This window comes from Rana temporaria, chromosome 11 (genome assembly GCF_905171775.1).
Source record: "Rana temporaria chromosome 11, aRanTem1.1, whole genome shotgun sequence".
NCBI classification, from domain to species: Eukaryota; Metazoa; Chordata; class Amphibia; order Anura; family Ranidae; genus Rana; species Rana temporaria.
Genome location: NC_053499.1, coordinates 135,694,315 through 135,712,040, shown reverse-complemented (window position 1 = coordinate 135,712,040; position 17,726 = coordinate 135,694,315). Strand labels below are relative to the sequence as shown.

Genomic DNA, 17,726 nt, shown 5'->3' with positions numbered 1-17,726 from the left:
TCTGTCCTGTCCTACTCTCTGCTGCTGAATGTTGAGACAAGGTGGGGGTTGAGATGAGGGGGTGCCGCAGCTGTAGGAGGGGTGCAAGGGCCACATGAAATGGCGTGGTGGTCCGGATTTGGTCCACAGGCCTTGTGTTTGAAACATGTGCCCTGCAACATAGCTAAACATGTGATGGATCATTTAGATCACAGGTGTCAAACACAAGGCCCGCGAGCCGAACCGGCCCTCCAGGCCATTTCATGTGGCCCTCGCACCTCTCCTGCAGCTGCAGGAGAGCTCCAGCCCTCCTCTGGTCCTACTCCAGACCCTTACTTTCTGCTTTCAAGCAATGCATCCAGCTTCTTCCCAGCAGCAGCATAAGGAAAGGGGGTGCACTGTGATGTAAGGGAGAGTGGGGGACTCAACTTCTGATGGTGGGTTGGCTCTTGACATCTAATGAAAGGGGAGGGGATGTGCTGGACTTCTAATCTTACAGATACAAATGGCCCTTTTGAGGACAAACATAATTCTGATGCGGCCCACAATGAAATTGAGTTTGACGCCCCTGTCCTAGATTATGTGTCAACAAGAAAAAACAGCCAAACACTCCCAGCGCTCAGTGGTCCTCATCAGAGAGACAGCTAACACAGTAATGCCTCACATACACAATCCAATGCCCGGTGGATGCAGCCCTCCTCAGATATGGGTATCCAGTGCGGAACTGCAAAAACAAAAGAAGGGAAGGCGCAAGCCCCTGGTGCATTACCCGAGTAAAAGGGTATTTATTAAAAGAAAAGAAAACCAATAAAAAACATACTGTACTCACAAAAGTGCAGCATATTAATGGTAGGATGCCATGAGGTAGAAAGTGCAAGTGCTTCTGCAGCCTCACATTAAGCATGGTGACGCGTTTTGGGGGGCGCACCCCCTTCTTCAGGGCTGTGCTGTAAACATTTTCACTTTTGTGAGAATGCATTTTATTGGTTTTCTTTTATTTTGTTAAAGTGGAGTTTCCATCCCAAATTTTTTTTTTCATTATTGTGCTCATTAGACCTAAAAAAGAAAAAAAGAGAAAAAAAAGTTTTTACTCACCTGAAAATGCCTGTTGCTATGCAGTCCCACGAAATCTGCCTTTGGAATCACCTAGGATCCTGACATCATCTCCCTCTAATGCTCATGGGAAATGTGTGTCATCATTTCCCAGGATGCAGTGCGCTACCCAATTATCACTCCCCATCCAAGACTTCCAGGAAGTAAGTGCTTGTGGGCTTCACAATGCCCACAAGCAAAATGACAACGGTGTGGACATAGTTTTATAAACTATCTTTAAACTATCTTTTTTGAATAACTATGCGGAGTGGCGGCGGATTTATATTATAAAAACGCATGATGAAAGGACATACATTTAAAAAATGCTAATTGTGGTTGGAACCCCGCTTTAAGTACCGTATTTATCGGCGTATACCGCGCACCTTTTTGCCCTGAAAATCAGGGCAAAAACGTGGGAGCGCGATATACGCCGATACCCGCTTTCCCGCGCCGAGTTTGAATACTGCGCCGGCATATACCGAGCGCAGTACACTCGTGTATAGTCGGGCAGTCTCGGCTCCTCCCGCGCTCACGTCCTGGAGGTACAGGACGTGAGCGCGACAGTAGCCGAGCCTGCCCGAGTGTACTGCGCTCGGTATATGCCGGCGCAGTATTCAAACTTGGCGCGGGAAAGCAGGAAACGAGCGTGGAGGACGCCACAGAAGGGCGCCGGACCTGACGAAGAGAACACCCAAAGCCGCAGACGGACGCCGGACCCAACGAGGCCGCCGATGGACGCCGCGCAAGACACCAAAACTGTAGGCTTCCGACGGTCGCATACATCGCGTCACGATTTTCCGAAAGTAGCCGAACGTCGGTGCGCAGGCGCCGTATAGACCCGCACCGACATTCGGCTCTTTTCGACTACTCGTGACGCAATGTATGCGACCGTCAGAAGCCTGTCGGAAGGTACAGGACGTGAGGCGACAGTAGCCGAGCCTGCCCGAGTGTACTGCGCTCGGTATATGCCGGCGCAGTATTCAAACTTGGCGCGGGAAAGCGGGAAACGAGCGGGGAGGACGCCACAGAAGGGCGCCGGACCCGACGAAGAGAATTTCGGGGCAACTTTAGGGGTGCGCGCTATACGCGGGAGCGCGCTATACCCCAATAAATACGGTACCTTTTTACAAATTATCACATGGTGTCTGTGGAATTGATCTCATTGTGGTTGTTGGATGAAAACATATATTTTCTCCCCCCTTGAGGCAAAGTTAGCCCAGGATCATTTGTTATGTTCTCCTCCGGGTTACATATCCTTTGGATTTTAGGTGGCGTAACTTAAAAGTTGCATCTGTTTTCAGACTGGTTAACTATGTAATTATGGAAGGATGAACACATGGCTGAGAACTGAGAAACCTCCGTATTAGAATGTGAATATTCCACCCTGTTATTGCCCTAGACAAAAACTCAAACATTTGCAAAATGAATGTAATTTGCAAATGCTCTTGGCAAAAGCACAACAAAAATAAAGTTGTATGTGGACTAGCCAAAGTAAAGCCCCAGGTGTCAACAGTTGTCTGTGTAACATGTTCCAGCTCTCCCGCAGTTCCAATCATCTGCTATGTGGACTTGGCCCACCACATTGCAAGTACAAATCCCTCACTTCAGTTATCAAATGAATACTCTAATTCGCCCTCATATTACTATTTCAAAGGGCAGTCATATCCGCCATCCTTTATTTAAAGTGACTAATTCATGAAGCAATTTAAGTCAGAAGACTGTGATGGAAGCAGATATTGCTCAACTAGTGGACCACATACTAGGGCTGTGAGTCAGTAAATACCGTATTTATCGGCTTATAACCCGCACCCCATGTTTAGGAGGGAAGTTTAAGGAAAAAAACATAGGGGCAGATCCACAAAGAAGTTACGACGGCGTATCTATTGATACACTGCGAAACTTCTATTTTGCTCCGGCGTATCTTTGTTTTGTATCCACAAAACAAGATACGCCTGAAGATGGGCTAGATCCGACTGGCGTACGTCTTAGTACGCCGTCGGATCTAAGGTGCATATTTACGCTGGCCGCTAGGTGGCGCTTCCTTCGAATTCGGCATGGAGTATGCAAATTAGCTAGATACACAAATCCACAAACGTATGTCCGGCCGGCGCATTTTTTTTACGTCGTTTCCGTTGTTTGCGTAAGTCGTTCGCGAATAGGGCTTTGCGTAGAATGACGTTCACGTCGTAAGCATTGGCTTGTTGCGGGTTAATTTCGAGCATGCGCACTGGGATACCCCCACGGACGGCGCATGCGCCGTTCAGAAAAAAATTAATTTACGTCGGGTTAAGTAAAATTAACATAAAACACGCCCACATCTTTAATATTTGAATTCCTCGCCCATACGCCGGCAGATTTACGCTACGCCACTGTAACTTTAGAGGCAAGTGCTTTCAACAGCAGGCGAGAGAGACATGACTTAAAAAAAGTTATTTTTAGTATAGTTTATAACATAAAAGATTTTGGCCGGCTATGCTAATCATGCATTTATATCAATTACCTTGAACTGGCTTGCTACACAAACTACCACACTATGCGCAATTAAAAATAACAACAGTTAGCAAAATGAAAACATAAAAAACTTTATTCACGTTGAAAAAAGCAAAATAAAACCAAACATGATTGTCTTTCCAAAACTGCCTTAGCCCTTTGCAATTATTATTGTTTTCATTTTTTCTGTAACCCTTCATCCAGTTTTAACATAATGTGAAGGCAGCCATTTTGTATAAGTATGATACTGGATCCACCATGATGGCGCATACAAATCCATCTAATAGCATAGCTCCCAACTGTCCCTGATTTCGAGGGACTGTCCCTGATTTGGAGCAATGTCCCTCTGTCCCTCATTCCTCCTCATTTGTCCCTCATTTTGGTCTGATCTACATAGGTGTATATAAAGTCAAAAAGTGGTTTCCGGCGCTAAACCTTTTATCAGATTTCTAAATTGTAAATTCCAAAAGCCAATATAAAGGAAGAGTAGTGGTAAAAAAAGCACTTGTGGGTTTAACCAATCTTGTTTTTTGTACAATTCTCTTTTAAGGGGGTGTGGCAAGGGGTGTGTCCTATGCCTGCATACTTTTGCAGATAGGTGTCCCTCATTCCCATCTCAAAAAGTTGAGAGGTATGCTAATAGTAGGTGAATGGCTTACTCACACACTTATGCCGCGTACACACGATCAGTCCATCCGACCGATGGACAGTTTTTATCGGTTAACCGATGAAGCTGACTGATGGTCCGTCGCGCCTACACACCATCGGTTAAAAAAACGATCGTGTCAGAACGCGGTGACGTAAAACACAACGACGTGCTGAAAAAAACGAAGTTCAATGGTTCCAAGCATGCGTCGACTTGATTCTGAGCATGCATGGATTTTTCACCAATGGTTGTGCCTACTAACGATCGGTTTTGACCTATCGATTAGGAATCCATCGGTTAAAATTTAAAGCAAGTTGGCTTTTTTTTAACCGATGATTAAATAACCTATGGGGCCCACACACGATCGGTTTTGACCAATGAAAACGGTCCATCAGACCGTTGTCCTCTGTTTAACGTATCGTGTGTACGAGGCCTTAAGGGTTTATTTATTAGACATGTGCACACTGAAATATTTTGTTTCGGAATTTCGTTTTCGTCCGAAAAATACATTTATTTAGTTACTCCTGAAATTTGTTTTCATTTATTTTGTTTTGTTAAAAAATGCATTCGCCCGAAAATCCGAATTAATTAAGGTTGAATCTGTCATTGAAGGCTTATGGTGTCTGTCGAATGTTCTAAGAAGATTCGATGGAGCAGCTAAACTGTACGACGCCGCAATCGTACATTTCCGGTCGAATGCTCCGCCCACAAGCTATAGAAGAATTCTAATGTTGTATGACTAGTAATAATGATATTTATACATTATTATTACTAGTCAACCAACATTCGAATTCTTCTATAGCCTATGGGCCGAGCATTTGACCGGAAATGTATGATTGTGGCGTCCTACCGTTTAGCTGCTTGTCGAATCTTCTTAGAACTATCAACAGACACCATAAGCCTTTAATGACAGATTTAAAATTTGTATGTTTTCCTCTGCTTCGTCGAATCTTAGTCATTCATGTCGAATGGTCTACCCCAACACTGTCTCTAATGTCGAATCTTTCCTTTCTATGTAGAATAATCTTGGACTAACAGAGTTAAGGTTAGGCACATCCAGCCGCAGGTTCAATAGACACAGATAGTTATTGTCAGCGTCATGTCGAATCTCCTATCCATATCGAACTGTTGTAGCAACGAAAACGAAAATAAAGCATTTTTTTATGTCGGATCTTTCCGATTTTGGATTCTGCGCGTTCGTTTTTGTTTGTTAAAACTAGGGTTGTCCAGATACCGATACCAGTATCGGTATCGGGACCGATACCGAGTATTTGCGGGAGTACTCGTACTCGTGCAAATACCCCCGATACCTAAATAGAATACTTTCCCCCCCCGCCGCTGCCGCCGCATCGCGCTGCCGCATCGAGGGACATGGCTAGAGGGACATTGCTGCATATGTGAGGGACATGGCTAGAGGGACATTGCTGCATATGTGACGGACATGGCTGCATATGTGAGGGACATGGCTAGAGGGACATGGCTGCATATGTGAGGGACATGGCTAGAGGGACATTGCTGCATATGTGAGGGACATGGCTAGAGGGACATTGCTGCATATGTGAGGGACATGGCTAGAGGGACATGGCTGCATATGTGAGGGACATGGCTAGAGGGACATGGCTGCATATGTGAGGGACATGGCTAGAGGGACATGGCTGCATATGTGAGGGACATGGCTAGAGGGACATGGCTGCATATGTGAGGGACATGGCTAGAGGGACATGGCTGCATATGTGGGGGACATGGCTGCATATGGGGGGGACATGGCTGCATTTGGGGACACATTTAAAAAAAGTATCGGTATTCGGTATCGGCGACTACTTGAAAAAAAGTATCGGTACTTGTACTCGGTCCTAAAAAAGTGGTATCGGGACAACCCTAGTTAAAACGATAAAAAAATACCTGAAATTTGGATGAAAATGCATTCGGACAAAAACAAATGCACATGTCTATTATTTGTAAAAAAATTAAATTGCAGTGCTATTCATCCTGTAAAACTATATATTAGCATATTTTCTCTGCTGGTTGAATGTTATTTTTCATACAGTAGAAAGTGAGTCAGGGAAATACTGCATTACAGCCACTAGATAGAGCTGATGATCGTAGGAAATACCTTTTTTATTAAAATCAGTCCTAAAGACTGTACTGGTTGCTTTGACAACAGGGTCAAAACACAAAATGGCTGCCTCCAGTGTTCCTTGGTAAGGAGCGCATGTTGACCTTTAGAGTCCTGGTTGAATTTCTGCACTTGTTTATTCAAATACTGAAACAGCCAGTCCACTGAATTTGAAGTCTTCTACCACTTGCTTGGAGTGCTTTATTTTAGCTGACAGGGCTTCGAACACGTCCCTTTGGTCCACAGCTATGGCCACTTTGTAAATAAACTCTTCTGACGATTCCAAGCCTCGTAAACCCAGGTTAACGCCACAACCTGCAACAAAGTAGAAAATAAACCTTACAACAAATGAAAATACGTGCCACACATCTTCTCTGGAAAACCCAACCTGCTTAGAGACATGACAACTGCCAAGGAGGAGGAAAAGGACAACCTAGACAAATGAAGGCCACCTCCAGGGGGTTAGAGAAGTCTGCGTTCATTTATTTTTACAGGCTAGGAAAATGCAGCAATAAATGGTTATTGTACAGAATACTACATGGATATTTTAAAGAGACATCCTTTCACTCCTTGCCCTGGAGATGCTTACAGGCAGAGGCGGCTCTAAGCTTTGTGAGGCCTTAGGCAAAACTTGACATGGGGCCCCACTCTTGCCCATGATGGGAAAAATAATTCAAGGACAAGAGCCTCTTCCCCACAACCCTGGCCGGTGGTTGTGGGGGTCTGCGGGCAGGCTGCTTATCGGAATCTGGAAGCCCCCCAAATCCTGCTCTTTAGTAACTAAGGGGCAGGGGCCACCCGATGATGTCTGCTGGTGAACCCGCCCCCTTGTGACATCATTGACTGAGGGAATGCTGGGGCATGACGTCATAAGGGGTGGTGACCGATATTCACTGGTTGTTAGGGACACTGGCGGCCCCGCTCCTGAGTCAGGGCTCTTAACGCTGCCTGAGCACAGCAGCATTAAGGTCCCCTGGGGTAATGCATTGGGTAAGTTAGGCAGCCGTGAGGCCCCTGTGAGTGCGAGGCCTTAGGCGACCGCCTAATTTGCCTAATTAAAGAGCCACCTCTGCTCACAGGAATTAAGAAGCAATCTCTCCAAAGTGAAAGAAATTCCAGTCTTAGGGCAGTCAAACATGGATTGAAGTTCCTCCGCTTTAGCAGGGATGGGCTTAACTTCAATCAATGTATGGGCAAGTGGCTAGCTGTACACAAGTCCATCTAACGATCGACTTGTGTACCACCAGCCTATCCATTTTTTTTTGTCCTGAATGATCAGTGCTGCTGGCTATAGCCAGCAGCACTGATCATTTTATTCCAATGGCAGGGAAGTCTCCCCACCATCAAAACACAATAGCTCATCGGAAGTGATTTACCCCTTCCACATTAAGTCGATTGAGGAGTCTGATAATTATTTTTTGTTCAATCCTCTGGTTGAATGGAAATAATGATCATTGTATGGCCAGCCTCAGACAGTTGTCCCCAGAACATTTTCCTAAATAGATAATTTCCCCTCACTAGGTCTGGTGACAACTCTGTCTCCTCCCTTGGTAATATTGGTCATAAGGTAAATTATAGGGGTAAATCTGCCAAGCTAGGACACAGATAACAATAACATTGGCAGAGGATCTAACCCTTCAGCATTACTTCCCATGATCCTTTATTATTATAAACCTGTTGCTGAGACTGAACTTATCTGCTCTCATAGGTACGGGCAGCGGCTTCCATCGCGTTGCCTTCTCCTCTGTATCACGGCGTCTTCCGCAGCATGTCTCCTCCCTCCTCCTCCCCCTCCTGTCCTTTCAGCCAATCGGGTGATGGGTCTCAGGACCTTCTTCCTGATTGGCTGGGAGGAGGATCAGTGTGACAATAGGGAATTCTCATTCGCTATTGTCACACAACTAGGTGGGCTCAGAGCGCGGTGCTCTGTGCCCCAAGCCAACCCTTTTTAGAAGCCTATTAGAGCCTCTGGCTCTAATCACGTGCTTCAAAAAAACACCCCCCATTTGGAATCAATGCATCCGGCGCCCTTCATATAGATTAGGGGGAAAAGCTCCAAATAGATGGGCCGACACTGGTGGAGATCGAGATACACAGTTAGCCCGGCAGTAAAAAGGCTGAGCCGGAATGTGCAGTGCATGCTCATCTCTTGCTTGCCAGAGCTGTCAGCATAGACTGGAGATTGAGACACACAGTCAGACCAGCAGTAAATAGGACTATGTGCAGTGAAAATTCGGTTATTAAGTGAGAAGATTTTCTTTAATTCAACACTTTACTTCAGTGTGTCTTTTTGCTTGGCTAGTCTTACAAGAAGAGGGAGGAAAGAGCTGCTGGAGCTCCAAGTGCACCCATGCCTCTACATGGAGACACTGCACATGTGCCCCTTCTGCCTCGTTCTACTTGTTCTGGTTCTAGGAAAATCAGTTCAGCGGCCCAGCACCGCATCAGGGGTGGAGGTGGGGAGCTAATGGCTATGGGGGGACAGTGGACGCAATCACATTTTGAACACAACATTGCTTATGTGAACTAAAAAGAAAAGTATATACAGTACGTATACCAATACACACAGACAGGGCCACCATGAGGGGGGTACAGGCAGTACACCTGTAAGGGGCCCAGAGGTCCCCAGGGCCCCAGATGGAAACCCCCTCTTTTTTTTTTAAACATATATTTTTTTAATATGTTTTTATTTTATTTTTTATTAAAGGGCCATTTTTTTGGGGGGGGGGGGGGTCCAGAGGTCCCCAGGGGCCCGGAGATCCCCAGGGATTTTATATAAAAAAAAATATTTATATATATATATATATATATATATATATATATATATATATATATATATATATATATATATATATATATATATATTATTATTATTATTATTATTATTAATAAAGGGCCCAGAGGTCCCCAAGGCCCCAGATGGCAACCCCCCTTTTTTATAAAAAAATAAAATGTTTTATATATTATTTTATTTATTTTTTCTTTCTTTTTCTTTCACATATATATATATATATATATATATATATATATATATATATAGAATGAATGAATGAATGAAAAATTTATATAGCGCGGCACATGCGAACTGAATCGCTTCTGGGCGCTAGTTGTTTGTGTCTCATGCCTTCAGAAAAGCAGGGTTTTGATCTGCCTTCTGAAAGACAGGTGGTTTTGCTCCAACCGAATGCTGGTTGGTAAAGCATTCCAAAGCCTGGGGCCCTGGAAAGCAAACCTTCTTTCTCCTTTGGACTTGTATTTGGTTTTAGGAACCTTGACCAGATTTTGGTCGGTGGAACGCAGAATGCGGTTGCAATTATGCGGTTTGATCTTGTCGCATAGATATCTAGGAGCCTTCCCATGGATGCACTTATGTGTCAGGCAGAGTGCTTTAAATACAATTCTGTCTTTTACTGGCAACCAGTGAAGGGATCTCAGTGAAGGTGAGATTGATTCCCAAGATTTTTTCCCAGTCACCAGTCTAGCGGCCGTATTCTGTACGACTTGAAGACGAGCGATTTGGTACTTGGGGAGCCCGAGGTAAAGGGCATTTGCATAGTCCAGTCTGGAATTCACGATTGTTCCCACCACGACTGCTACGTCTTCTTTGGGGATAAATGGAATAAGTCTGCGTAGTAGGCGCATCAAATGGTGCGCCCCGCTGACTACTGACCCTATTTGTGCGTCCATTGTCATGAAGGTGTCAAACGTGACTCCTAGACTTTTGACTTTGGAGCTAGGGGAGATGATTTGTCCCAGAATGGGCGATGGTGTCCAGTTTGTTGCCGGTTGTCTCTTCCGACTGGCATTGAACATAAAGAGTTCTGTTTTAGCGCTATTGAGTTTGAGATAACTCTTAGTCATCCAGTTTTCTATTGAAGAGAGACATTTCTCTAATCTGAGATGATGATCCTTTTTGTGGCAGATGCGAAAATACAACTGCGTGTCGTCTGCATAAGAGTGATAGAGTAGTTCTTGGCTACTGATAATATCAAAAAGAGGACGAAGATAGATATTAAACAGCACCGGTGATAGGGGGGATCCTTGGGGGACCCCACATGGCACCGTGCGTTTTTCTGACGTGAAAGATCCCAGTTTCACAGTTTGTGATCGGTTTCCGAGAAAAGAGGAGAACCATGGTAAGGCATCTTCTGTGACTCCGGCGACTTCTGTTAGTCGTCTCAGTAGCAATTTATGGTCTACTGTGTCGAAGGCTGCGCTTAGGTCCAGCAGAACCAGGAGACACGATTCTCCTTCGTCTGCGGCCTCGAGCGCATCGTCCCATATTTTCAATAAGGCCGTTTCTGTCCCGTGTCCGGGACGGAACCCGGATTGAAATGGATCAAGTAGGTTGTGGGTATCCAGATGCTGTTGCAGCTGATTTACCACCACTTTCTCCATTATCTTGGACAGAGCATTTAGACCTGTTATGGGACGGCGGTGAGTTGGGTCCATAGGATCCAAATTAGGTTTTTTCAAGATCGGCAGGATTGTGCCCTCTTTCAGCAGGGAAGGCACTATGCCTTCCTTAAATGACTGATTTATAAGCTGTGTGATTGGAGGCGCCAGGATGTCGGCACATTCCTTCAGTAGCTTGGTGGGAATGATCTCATTGGGTGCTGTGCTGTTCCGCAGCGCACCAATGAATTTTTTGGTGGTATCGATGGAGATGGGTTCCAGAGTGAACTTAGTTGATTGTAGAAGCTTTCTGTCAGTGTTTTGTAGTTGATTGAAGAGGGGGCTGAGTGGAGTATTGTTTTGCCGAATACTTACCAGAATTTTTTCAATTTTGTTGATGAAGAAATCCGATAGTTCATTGCAGAACTCTTGGGTGTCTGAAGTGGGGACTTCAAGACATCCCGGATTCAAGGTCTGGGTGACCATCCTGAAGAGTTCGCGTGGGCGATTCATTGCGTTGTTAATCACCATGGAAAAATGATGTTTTTTGGCTTTGAAAATTTCCTTGTGATATCGTGTTGTTACTGCTTTGTAGAAGTTGAGGCGGTCTTCTGAAGGACTTCTTTTCCAGGCGGCTTCCGCCCTTCTGCGCTCTTGCTTCAATAGCGACAGCTGGTTATTGAACCAGCTGGACTTTTTTGCCCGGCTGCGGACTTTGCGCTTTGGTGCTGCTAAGTCGGCTGACTGTAGCAGAGTTGCATTTATGGCATCCAATGTATCAGAGGCTGCTAGCTGAGGAGGAATAACCCCAATTCGGTTTCCCAGGGTAGATCTGAAGAGTTCCGAGTGGAGCTTCTTCTGAGATCTAGCCCAGTGTATTGTCACCGGCTTGGGTACTTTCAAAACTAGTGGAATTCTGGGAATTATGAAGCTAATTGCATGGTGGTCTGTCCATGGCAAAGGTTCATTACCCAAAATGTTTATTTTCAGATTTTGTCTGAAAATTAGGTCGAGTGTGTGACCTGAAGCATGCGTGGGTCCGCATATAAGTTGCTGTAGTCCTAACCCTTCCAGGTGGTCGATGCAGGCCTCCGCGATGGGATCCTGTGAGGAGTTGGCCCACAGATTGAAATCCCCGAGCAGCAAAAGATGATTGCTGTTAAGGGAGTAAGTGGATATGAACTCCGTTAATGCTGGAAGCAACTGCGATTTTGGCCCAGGGGGCCTATAGCAGAGGAGAATGTGAACGGTCTCCTGGGAGTGAACTTGAAGTTGGAGCGTAAGGGTTTCCATAAAAGGTAGAGGATTTTGAAGGACCGGTTTAGTGATTGCAATATGAGACTTATGAATCACCGCCAGGCCTCCTCCTCTTTGTCCTATTCTATTATATATATATATGGCTCAGAGGTCCCCATGGCCCCATGTGGCAACCCCCCCCCTTTTTTTTTTTAATAAATGTTTATTTTTTTATTTTTGTTTATATATATATATATATATATATATATATATATATATATATATTTTTATTTATTAAAGGGCCCAGAGGTCCCCAGGGCCCTGGATGGCAACCCCCTTTTCTTTTCTTTTCTTTTTTTTTTTATAAATGTTTATTTTTATTTTTTTATATATTTTTTTTTTTTAATAATTGCCCAGAGCTTTCTTTATTTTTATTAACGGGCCCAGAGGTCCTGGATGGCAACCCCCCTTTTTTTGTAATTTATTTTTATATATATACCTATATTTATATATATACCTATATTTATATATATATATATATCTTTTATTAAAGGGCCCAGAGGTCCCCAGGGCCCCAGATGGCAACCCCCCTTTTAAAAAAAAAAAATAAACATATATTTTTTATTTATTTATTTATTTTTATTAAAGGGCCCTGGATGGCTACCCCCCCTTTTTTTTATATATATTCTTGTTTATTTCTTCTTTTTTTTGGAAAGGGCCCCCCCGCTTCTCAATTCCAGGCGGTAGCACACCCCCCCCGGTGCTCCAGGGAGCCCATGCCTGAAGCTGTGTAAGGGGCCCCATAATTCCTGATGGCGGCCCTGCACACACATACATACACACTTAACCCGCTACTAAACACAACGATAAGGATGACATCATTGGGGAGCCCAAAAAATGGAGCACCATCCGCCACTGGTAATTTGGCTCTAATTTATCTGTATTTAAATAAACTTTACCGATTATATTGATTTTCAATAGCTGAATAAAGGATGCATTTCTTGGTTGTGACATGCTGTGTTGCATATCTTAATTCAACCAGAAGAGGGAGCTGTACAACGCCACATTCATTGTTTAAATTTAATACAATTGCAAAGACAAATTTAGACTTCACAAAGATTAGATTCTTAGCTTGCCAGCGGAAACTACAAACTCATAACACAGAATTGCAATCCATAAAGCTGTAAATTGACCAGCAATCCTGGTTTCCTGAAATGCTTAGTTTAGACAAAGTTTATTGATCTGAATGACTTATGCCGTTTGAGAAGGAAAGTGCTTTGGAAAGTGCCATAATAAAAGGCAAAGGGTTTGATGGTTAGTAATATTTAGCAATAAAAGCTTTTATATCAATATATTTTTATGTTACAGCAAATGTCTGTTGGACTCATTTAAAGGGGAGGCTACATCTACATCATCTAACAATTTGCCTAGTATGTTTTTCCATAGTGTATATACAGTATATAGCTGCACAGGGTTTCTATTTGCACAAAAAAAAATAACAGACATAAGATACTGGCAGAGCAGGTGGTAGTTTGCAGCCTACAGGAAGGCCTCGTACACACGACGGGACCTGTCCGATGAAAACGGTCCGCGGACCGTTTTCATCAGACATGTCCGCTGGGATCATTTGGTCTGATGGCTGTACACACCATCAGACCAAATTTCCCGCGGACAGGATACGCGGTGACGTGGCCTCGCCGTGGCCGCGACGATGACGCGGCGACGTGCGCGACCCTGGAAGGTCAATGCTTCCACGCATGTGTCGAATCACTTTGACGCATGCGAGGGCTTTCGGCCGAGCGGACATGTCCAGTGAGTCTTAGGCCTCGTACACACCAGCAGACAGTTTTCATCGGACATCGGTCCGCCGGACCGTTTTCATCGGACATGTCCGCTGGGAGATTTCGGTCTGATGGTTGTACACACCATCAAACCGAAATCCGCGCGGACAGACATCGCGGTGACATGTCCGCGCCGTCGATGATTACGGCGGCGACATGCACGACCCTGGAAGGTCAATGCTTCCACGCATGTGTCGAATCACTTTGACGCATGCGAGGGCTTTCGGCCGAGCGGACATGTCCGGTGAGTCTTAGGCCTCGTACACACCAGCGGACCGTTTTCATCGGACATGTCCGCTGGGAGATTTCGGTCTGATGGTTGTACACACCATCAAACCGAAATCCGCACGGACAGACATCGCGGTGACATGTCCGCGCCGTCGATGATTACGCGGCGACATGCGCGACCCTGGAAGGTCAATGCTTCCACGCATGCGAGGGATGGCGGCCGCTCGGACATGTACGGTGAGTCTGTACAGACGACCGAACATGTCCGACGGACAGGTTTCCAGCGGACATGTTTTTTAGCATGCTAAGAAACATTTGTCCGCTGCAAAACGGTCGGCTGGACAAATGTCCGCTGGAAACCTGTCCGGTCGGCCATACACGCGACCGAACATGTCTGCTGAAACTGGTCCGCGGACCATTTTCAGCAGACATGTTCGGTCGTGTGTACAGGGCCATACAGACGACCGAACATGTCCGACGGACAGGCTTCCAGCGGACATGTTTCTTAGCATGCTAAGAAACATTTGTCCGCTGGAAACCTGTCCGCTCCGTCGGGAATCCGGTCCGGTCGGCCGTACAGACGACCGAACATGTCCGCGGAAACTGGTCCGCGGACCAGTTTCAGCAAACATGTTCGGTCGTGTGTACGAGGCCGAAGAGTTAAAAGAAATAGAGATGGCCTGTAATTATTACTTCTATAAGTTACATGTCTGTGAATAAAGTTATATCTGCCATGCCTGTACATTTCTCATTACAAATGTACTTATTTCAATTCATAATAAAAAATAACGCAATGTACCGTAGTAAGGCACAGAGCAACACAAATATGAGGTTGGTATTTGTTGGGGTCATCCAATTTGTTGGGGATTTATTATTTGTGCATCTGAGATTAAAGCACCAAACCGAGAACAAACTATCCAAGTCCAAGTATACATTTATTCCAATATGAACTAAAATAATGGATGGAGCCAACACATTTTGTGGGCCTTAAAATAAGGGGGATGATGAGTACTGAAAAAACAAAAAACAAAACAGAAGATGCAAATTATACAGTTTTTTGAGAGGATAAGTGTAGAGTTTATCAGAAGCTGGTTGGAGCATTGTGGGGTTGCAAAGATTTACTGTATTTGCTGGCATATAAGACTACCTTTTACACTTAAAAAAACTGGCCAAAAAACAGGGGTCGTCTTATACGCCGGGTCAGCTGCTCTGATGCCTGCTGGATGTGCGGTAATACTGTATGTAGCTTCGGCTACGATCTCATGCTTTCCAGCCTGGAGGAGAGATACGGCGTCTTATTGACCCCACATCTCTCCATAAAATGGACCTGTCACACACATTTCCTATTACAAGGGATGTTTACATTAAAAGTGTAAAAAAATAAATAAATAAGTAAAATAATAATAATAATAATAAAAAAAAATTTAAATGCCCCTGTCCCCGGTAGCTCGCGCGCAGAAGCAATTACACAGTCCCGCCCACATATGTAAACGCCGTTCAAACCACACATGTGAGGTATCGCCGCGTGCGTCAGGCCCCATACACACGATAGAATTTATCCGCGAATACGGTCCAGCGGACCGTTTCCGCGGATAAATCCTCTCGTGGATTTCGGCGGATTTTCATGCGATGGTGTGTACACACCATCACATTGAAATCCGCGCCGAAATCCTCTTGCGATGATGTGTCGCGCCGTCGCCGCGATTATGACGCGGCGACGTGCGCGACGCTGTCATATAAGGAATTCCACGCATGCGTCAAATCATTACGACGCATGCGGGGGATCCCTTCGGACGGATGGATTCGGTGAGTCTGTACAGACCAGCGGATCCATCCGTTGGGATGGACTCCAGCAGATGGATATGTTCTGCATGTCAGCAAATATTCGATCTGCTGGAATCCATCCCAGGGGAGATTTATCCGCGGAAAAAGATCCGCTGGCGTGTACACACCATAGGATCTATCCGCTGAAACCCATTTGCTGGGATTTATCTGCGGATGGATTCTATGGTGTGTACGGGGCCTCAGAGTGCCAGAAACAATTCTCGCACTAGACCTCCTCTGTAAATCTAAATTGGTAACCTGTAAAAAATTTCAAAGCGTTGCCTATGGAGATTTTTAAGTACCGAAGTTTGGCACCATTCCATGAGTGTGCCCAATTTTAAAGCGTGACATGTTAGGTATCTATTTACTCGGTGTAACATAATCTTTCATGTTTTACAAAAAAATTAGGCTAACTTTACTGTTTTGTTATTTTTTAATTCATGAAACCATTTTTTGGTGGTTAAGGACACTTAAAGGGTTACTATAGGGGGAAAAAAATCTTTAAAATAACAAACATGTTTTGCACAGAGTGGCCCCGATCCACGTCTTCTGGGGTCCCTCGGCGGCTGTCTCTGATCCTCCCCGCAAGAACTGCTCCTTGCATATTCAAACTTCCATGATCAAAGAAAATTCTAAGCATTGGAATGTATTTTTTCTGTGTGCCAGAGGCAGCAAGGAGGGTGTTCCAGCATCACCAGCAGGTATGTTCCAGGATCACCAGGGTACAGAAATAAGCATATGAGCTGGGATAGTGCAGAACAGCAATGCCTGGATAAAGGCCTGAACTAATTAGCAGGTAGGCTATGTTCCCTGTATGCATCTCATGGTTACATTTTGCTGTATACCTTTAAGAAAACAAAAAAAGACCTACCTGTATCAAAGTTAAGAACCCGGGCAGCTTCTCCCTCTAATGTGACCACCACATTAATGCCTTCAATGAAAGCAGATGTTACCCTCCTGTGTGAAAGCATGATCTCAAATAATCTGCGACTGCACTGCAGGCGAGAAAAGGATAAATCGCTCATTCTGGGCTCAATGTCTGCTTTATAAGCATTGAAGGACTGGTGGAAGATGTTCTTCATGACCTGTGGGAGAAAAAATTGAGACCAAGATTTTGGTAAACAAGTGAACTGAACTCCGCATCACAATTCATAAAGTATATAACGAAGACACAAAAATTGGAGTATATTATTTTTCTTTTGCATTTAAAGCCCAACTCCAGATTTCATCCTCTTGGTCCCAATTGCCCCCTCATTCCAACCCCCACTCCTCTGTAGACCATTACTGTCATTTTTGCTTATTTTGAATATACAGTATCTCACAAAAGTGAGTACACCCCTCACATTTTTATAAATAATTTATTATATATTTTCATGTGACAACACTGAAGAAATTACACTTTGCTACAATGTAAAGTAGAGAGTGTACAGCTTGTATAACAGTGTAAATTTGCTGTTCACTCAAAATAACAACTCTCAGCCATTAATGTCTAAACCGATGGCAACAAAAGTGAGTACACCCCTAAGTGAAAATGTCCAAATTGGGCCCAATTAGCCATTTGAGCCATTAGAGAATCTTTTAGTTTGTTTGTGCCCCTCAAAAAAAAATTGAACACCAGCCAGCCAGCATGATGCTGCCACCACCATGATGTGGCTTCTCCTTTAGGCTTCATTCACACTTGGCCGTTCGGATCCGTCTGTCGGCGGACCTGAACGGCCGCTCCATGCATCGCTATGGAGCGGCGGATGTCAGCGGAGACATGTCCGCTGACATCGGACCCGATCCGACCCGCTAAAAACAGACGTATGGGGGCCACGTCCCCATCCGTCCATGCGGATCAGATCGGGTAAGATCTGATGAAAACGGACATGCTGTCCGT

General features: G+C 44.8%; 1 protein-coding gene across 3 annotated transcripts in view; it reads right to left on the bottom strand.

The window, feature by feature from the left end:
• Positions 1-6,306: 6,306 nt before the first annotated feature.
• Positions 6,307-17,726, bottom strand: part of LOC120917715 — a 68,161-nt gene continuing 56,741 nt past the window's right edge. For all 3 annotated transcript variants that reach the window (XM_040329191.1, XM_040329192.1, XM_040329190.1), the window contains 2 exons: positions 16,719-16,932; positions 6,307-6,638 (listed from right to left, as the gene is read on the bottom strand). In XM_040329191.1, coding sequence (XP_040185125.1) covers positions 6,460-6,638; positions 16,719-16,932 — 393 coding nt within the window. In that variant the 3' untranslated portion in view covers positions 6,307-6,459. The remainder of the gene's footprint in view (positions 6,639-16,718; positions 16,933-17,726) is intronic.